At 34.6% G+C, this 7,500-nt stretch overlaps 1 protein-coding gene across 14 annotated transcripts in view; it reads left to right on the forward strand.

Moving 5' to 3' along the window:
• LOC137631142 (synapse-associated protein of 47 kDa-like) overlaps positions 1-7,500 on the forward strand; it is a 717,291-nt gene that overhangs the window by 332 nt on the left and 709,459 nt on the right. For 12 of the 14 annotated variants that reach the window (XM_068362822.1, XM_068362819.1, XM_068362838.1 and 9 more), the window contains exon 2: positions 152-465. In XM_068362822.1, the coding sequence (XP_068218923.1) occupies positions 227-465 (239 nt within the window). In that variant the 5' untranslated portion in view covers positions 152-226. Of the gene's footprint in view, positions 1-119; positions 466-7,500 lie in introns of all 14 variants that reach the window. The other 2 variants (XM_068362820.1, XM_068362821.1) reach the window with 1 other exon arrangement.

Below are 7,500 nucleotides of genomic sequence, written 5' to 3' on the forward strand. Positions count from 1 at the left end.
TATTATTCGTTTTGCAACTTTAGGTCACATGTCATGAGATTTACTTTTGTTTTAAGTGGCTTGTCATTTAGAATATTGTAACGTAGAGTTAAATCAAATTAGATTTTTTGTTTCATCAGGCTAATTGATTACCAATTTTCTTACGTCGCAGACCAGTACAAGTAAAAGAAACTTTGTAGACCTACGGTAAGGTCCGATCTTTCTAAACTGGTAACGAATAAAAGATATGAACATGTTCACTAACGTATCAAGCCAGGTTTCGGGGTTGGGAACCAGTCTTGGTTCATGGTTCAAAAAGGATGGGAAACCAGAAGATGGTACTGCTGCTGAGGGTCAGGAAGGAGAGGCCAAGAAAGACCAGACTACCCCACAGGAGCAGCCTTCCCCTGCTTCGGCAAATGCCTCCGAACAGAGTGTCAAGGGCTCCGCTGATGAAAATGAAGATGCTGCGTCTCAGCATTCTGGGTAAGTACTAATTATATATAGAGATATACGTAGCTTAACTTAGTCCCAATTCAGGTTAGGTGGGCCGGAAATATGAAATAATTATTGATGTTCACGACATAGGCTTACCCCATACGCTATAAGACAAAACTACAGTAATTCCCGAGCTTGCAAAGAATCTGCATCAATATGTTCTTTTTGGCATGTTGGGAAGTGGGGGAGGGTATCACTGGAAGTGATCCCCAACCAGATTAAGACCTGACACGCTATATTATGGTAGGTTATGGTGTAGCCAAAATGAAATAGCCTTATGGTTTTACTTTTGCATGCTGTGTTCATTTTTTTTTTTTACAATTTTATGGGTTAGGTTACCCTGGTAATGATATATTTAAACAATTGGTCATGGACAGTAATTTATAGTATGACACATTTCATTAGACCCGGTCTAATATTGTAAGCCAATATGAATTATAACCTAGATTTATATTGAAGCCAGTAAGATGTTTGTGCTGTTTGGTGCATAAAACACAAAACCTGCCAATGTGTTTGAAAGACCTCTTTACACCCTGGGTCTACAGAAGGCTATAAAGTTTGAAATTATAAATGTGTTGCCCATGTGTATCAGGGTGTTTAGATGGCTATGGTAATTTTTTTTGTTTTTTATAGAACTGATAATTCTCTGTTGGATTGATAAGAATTCTATTATCCAAGGATAAGCTAAATAAGTTAGTTACTGCTGGATGTGTGTTGGGTGGAATATTGATTTATTTCTTTTTCTAAGTCATACTATGATGGAGTATTTTACATATTACTTATCATTGTGGGTAATAAGGCCAATTATTTGTGTTTTTCACATAAGTTTTTGGGATATGTTATGTATGCATATATATGTGAGATATAGTATATATATATATATATATATATATATATATATATATATATATATATATATATATATATATAGATAAATATATTTATATATATAGATAAATATATTTATATATGCATTTATATATAGATAAATATATTTGTTTATACATTTATATATATATAGATAAATATATTTATATATATGTGTGTAGGCTATATATATATACAGTATATATATATATATATATATATATATATATATATATATATATATATATATATATATATATTATATATATATACACATCACAATTTCATTCTTGGGAACATCAAGGTCTTTCTCAGCTTCCGGTATTATTATTATTATTATTATTTTGATTATTATTATTATTATTATTATTATTATTTTAATTATTATTATTATTATAATTAGAAAAGCAGAATCCTATAAGCCCAGGGGCTCTAACAGGGAAAATAGCCAATGAGGAAAGGAAACAAGGAAAAATAAAATATTTTAAGAACAGTAATATTAAAATACATATCTTCTTTATACTGTAAACTATGAAAACTTTAACAAAACATGAAGAGAAATAAGATAGAATAGTGTGTCATAGTGTACCCTCAAGCAAGAGAACTCTAACCCAAGACAGTGGAAGACCATGGTACAGAGGCTATGGTACTTCCCAAGACTATAGAACAATGGTTTAATTTTGGCGTGTCCTTCTCCTAGAAGAGGTGCTTACCATAGCTAAAGGGACTCTTCTACCATTACTAAGAGGAAAGTAGCCACTGAACAATTACAGTTCAGCAACCCCTTTGATGAAGAAGAATTTTTTGGTAATCTCAGTGTTGTCAGGTGTGAGGACAGAGGAGAATATGTAAGAACATTGGTGGGTGATCTTTTTGTCTGATGTCACTTCGTCCAGCGACACTTTGTCCAAGTCTTTTTGTCCAATGTCTTTTCGTCCGATGGATTTTTGGTCCAACGACATTAGGTCCAATTTCTAAAGAAATCAAGACTTGTAAGGGATTGTTATTTCCGTTTACTTCACTTCCGTGTTAAAAGTTTATACCTTATTGGCTTTTATGACAAAGTAATATGCTCATTTTCTAATTACTCCATTAGTCATGCTTAACATTATCTTTATTCTTCTCTCTCTTTAGTATTGTATTATATACAGTATACAGTGTGTTGCATCATTAGTACTTCAGTTTCTTAATTTGCCCACCCTGAAATGGCAAAGTTCATACATTACAATCAACGAAGAAGAAAAGAAGTAGTATATGTAAGTAATTATATATTCGATTTTCATTCACATAATACAAAACTTGGAAAAAAATACCGGTGGTGTGAGAAAAGGCAGCTATGTTCAGTGTGCATTCACTCGGTTACGGAAGACAATGTACCAAAAATTATTTATTCTTCTGGTGAGCACCTTCATCCCGCAAATGTAGATGCATTAAATGCTAGAAAAGCAGTTGCTGAAATTAAGGAAGAAGCGATCGAAAACATAGACCAAAGTTCGCGTTGCATATTATTGAGAAAGTTTAAGGAGATAACTGAAAATAGCCTACTTGCTCTTAGCTCCCTCGCATGCAAGTACTTACAAAGACTATTCAAAGGTGTTGACAAAAGCACTTCGGATTTCCTGCTAATCCTGTGGCTAGACGTGGATTTGAAATCCCTGATAAATACGGTAAACTTGATAATGACAAACTGTTTCTAAGATAAGATTCAGGCATCGAGGATCATCAAAGAATTCTAATATTTGCATTAGAAAGAGCTCTTGAAGATATAACATCAAATTGTCATTAGGTATGTGATGGCACATTCAGAATTTTTCCAGAGCAGTAGTATCAACTATTTTGCACTCATGTACAAGTTAATGCTAACAGTTTCCCATTGGTCTTTGCATTACTGCCGAATAAAACCAGACAAACATATGAATCAGTTTTCAAGCAATTGAAAATTATGTAACCTAATGTAGATCCAATTGATCTCATGGCATATTTCGAAGTTGCGATTCATAAGTCATTTAATTCATCATTCCTTAATTCATCTATTGTTGCATGTTTGTTTCATCTGAGGCAGTCCATATTTAGAAAAATTGTTGATCCAGGTCTCAAAGAAAAATATAACAAACACACTGAATTCTGTCTTAAAGTAAGATGTTTTTCAGCATTAGCATTTCTCCCTACTGAAGATGTTGAAGAGGCCTATGAGGAATTGATAAACGATGACGAAATACCTTTCAAATTAATTTCTTACTTTGATGTGACTTACATGGGAGTCGTAAGAAGGCGTAGAGCGAGACGAAGGAGAGATTCACCCATTTTCCCATTAGGTATATGGAATGTTAATGAGCGTATTCTTTAAGATTTACCCAGAACAAACAATGCTGCAGAGGGGTTTCATTCTGCTATAAAACGTTCAGCGGGTGGAGCACATTTGTACATTTGGAAATTTATCAAAACCTTGAAGGAAGAAGAAGAATTTATTCAAGGTAAAATGAATCAAATACTTAGTGGAGATCTGTCAGCTTCTTTTTCACGATATCAAAAAATCACCGAACGTCTCACAAGATTGGTAACTGGATATGAGTCAACGAGGAAAACAGTTTTTGAAGAATGTGTCTTATACAGTAATTTGCACCAATTTAAACAATCGTCCTAATTCTTTTTTTTTTTCAATTATGCATTATTTTATATGTGTTAATAATAAAATTATCAACTTTCATTAGCTTTTTTATTTTCACTTCAGATGTTATTTCTTACATTTCTTACCTTTAATACTCAAAGAATCAGCTACGCTAAAAAGTTGTTATCCCGCAAAGAGTAGGTAGGTTATGTTGAGCAATTTTCCTTCAATTCTCTATTATCAGACATTTGTATTTAATTTTTTACTTTCTTAACTAGTTATTTTCACTCATATACTTTGGAGTTTGGCAATTAATTATTATAAACCACAAGGGAGAAAGAGGTCCTTACGAGGCTCAATTTTCTATTGGGGAAGTTATGAATTGGCTAGGGTTTTTTCTTTTTTCTTTTATGGATTGAAACGATTTAAAATTGGACCAAATGTCGTTGGACCAAAAGTCCATCGGACGAAAAGACATAGGACAAAAAGATGTGGACGGAGTGACATCGGACGAAAAGTCGGTACACGAAGAATATGCCGCCGGACTATTCAGTGTACTGTATGTGTAGGCCAAGGGAAAATGCACCGTAACCAGAGAGAAGTATCCAATGTAGTACTGTCAGGCCAGTCAAAGGACCCCATAACTCTCTAGCGGTAGTATCTCAACGGGTGGCTGGTGCCCTGGCAACCTACTACCTATCAATCAAATTATTCCCTTCATATCTCCTATTCATGACATCACTAAAGAGTCCATCCAACGTTGCCTTTCTTCATCTTCAGTTGTTATAACAGATCCATCTCTCTTTTTGATGGGTATATGCTTCTTTTTGAAGTCAAAGCTATCATTAAAAAAACTCAAGATATGGAAAGCCCCTGGATATGATGGTAGTAGGTTGGCCAGGGCACCAGCCACTCGTCGAAATACTACTGCTAGAGAGTTATTGGGTTCTTTGACTGGCCAGACAGTACTACATTGGATTCCTCTCTCTGGTTACAGCTCAGTTTGTCTTTGCCTACACATAAACCGAATAGTCTGGCCTATTCTTTCCAAATTCTCCACTGTCCTCATACACCTGACAACACTAAGATTACCAAACAATTCTTCGCTCCAGGAGTTAACTTCTGTACTGTAATTGTTCAGTGGCTACTTTCCTCATGGTAAGGGTAGAAGAGACTTTAACTATGGTGAGAAGCTCTTGTAGAAGAAGGACACTCCAAAATCAAACCATTGTTCTCTGGTCTTGTGTAGTGCCATATCCTCTGTACCATGGCCTTCCACTCTCTTGGATTAGAGTTTTTTTGCTTGGGGATACACTTGGCTATGCTGATCTGTCTTGTTTCTCTTCCTCTTGTTTTTTTAATTTTTTATAGTTTATATGTGAAGGATCTAATTTAGTGTTACTGTTCTTGAAATATTTTATTTTCATTGTTTATTCTTCTCTTGTAGTTTATTTATTTCCTTGTTTCCTTTCTTCACTGGGATATTTTTCCCTTTTGAAGCCTTTGGGGTTATAGAATCTAGCTTTTCCAACTAGCGTTATAGCCTAGTTTATAATAATAATAACTGCTTAGATGATTTTGGCCAAAAATCAAGTGGTTCGCAAAATACTTACATGATTACTTGGTAGAATGTGGCACAAAGAGGCAAAACCTGATGAATGGGAGATAGGAGTGTTGGTGAAAATGGCAAAAAAAAGATCTGACCAATTGCAATAGGCTTATTACAGAGGCATCTCACTTTTGTTAGTTGTCATGAAAATATATAGTATGCTATTTCTAAAGAGACCAGAGAGAAAGATTGATGAAAAGCTGAAAGATGAACAAACAAGATTTCGAAAAGTTGGAAGTTGTACTGACCAAATTTTCAATTGAAGACATGTACTGCAATATTTAGAATATAGAAATCCACTTTTGATGGCATTTGTGGACTATGAAAAAGTTTTTGCTAGTGTACACCAGCCAGTTTTGCGCAGAGTCCTGCGTTATTATTGAGTTCCTCTTGAATATGTAAATTTGATTAAGTCTTCATGAGCATGGCAAGGGTAAAGTTAATGTTAATGGAGTTCTACCAAATTAATTTCCAGTGAACAGGGATGTACTCCAAGGTAATATGTTGTCATCAATGTTGTTTATCCTCCCCATGGATTTTGTAATGCATAGAACAGTTGGAGATGGTGGAGAATCATTGGACTGTATTGGTACAGTAACAGGAAATTAGCTTAGCTAGAGTATGATGATGACGCTGTCATAATTAGCAAAACGCCACAGGACTTGCAAAGCTTGCTTACTAGAATGCAGGAAATATCACACGAGGTTTGGCTCAAGATAAATGTAAGAAAGACAGAGATGATGAGAACGGAAGATGCAATTCTGTTGGAAAGCGAAAAAATTATTGAGGTGGAATCATTCAAATATGTAGGAACTATAATCTCTAATACAGGGTCCTTTAAATTTGGAGATAATTGAAAGATTGAAAAAAGCAAATTAAACAATGGCTAGGTTAAGTAAGATTTAGAAATCAAATCGTCTGAAATTACATAAAAATCAGGCTATATATCAGTTTAGTGAGAACGGTGTTACTGTATGGACACGAGTCATGGATATGACAATGAAGCAATATCCAACAGATTTTGTAGATTTGAGAATAAAGCTATCAGAATAATATTGGGAGTTTAGTGGAAGGACAGGATTAGAAATTAAATTATAAGAGAGATTACTAGAGTACCAAATGTGGATGAGATCATGGTGAGAGGTAGATGGTTTGGGCATGCTCTTTGCACTCCTCAATAGAGATTAGTTCTCCAAACTTTGAACTGGGCTCCACAAGGCACTAGAAGAGTTGGAAAAGACAGGCCTACATGGCTGAGGACTATGAAGCGTGAAGTAGTAGATGATGAATGGAGGAGTATTAATTTAAAAGCTCAAGGTAGAGACGACTGGCAAAATCTAACTGAGGCCCTTTGAGTCAATATTATTATTATTATTACTAGCCAAGCTACAACCCTAGTTGGAAAAGCAAGAGGCTATAATCCCAAGGGCTCCAATAGGGAAAAATAGCTCAGTGAGGAAAGGAAATAAGGAAATAAATAAATGATGAGAACAAATTAACAGTAAATCAGTCCAAAAACAGTAATAAACGTCAAAATAGATATGTCATATATAAACTATTAACGTCAAAAACAGATATGTCGTTTATAAACTACAAAAAGACTCATGTGAGCCTGGTCAACATAAAAACATTTGCTCCAACTTTGAACTTTTGAAGTTCTACTGATTCAGCTACCCGATTAGGAAGATCATTCTACAACTTGGTAACAGGTGGAATAAAACCTCTAGAATACTGTGTAGTATTGAGCCTCATGATGGAGAAGGCCTGGCTATTAGAATTAACTGCCTGCTTAGTATTACGAACAGGATAGAATTGTCCAGGGAGATCTGAATGTAAAGGATGGTCAGTTATGAAAAATCTTATGCAACATGCATAATGAACTATGGTAATTGAACTACGGTACCAAAGATTAATATCTAAATCAGGAATAAGAAATTAA

This window comes from Palaemon carinicauda, chromosome 39 (assembly GCF_036898095.1).
Source record: "Palaemon carinicauda isolate YSFRI2023 chromosome 39, ASM3689809v2, whole genome shotgun sequence".
Lineage (NCBI taxonomy): Eukaryota > Metazoa > Arthropoda > Malacostraca > Decapoda > Palaemonidae > Palaemon > Palaemon carinicauda.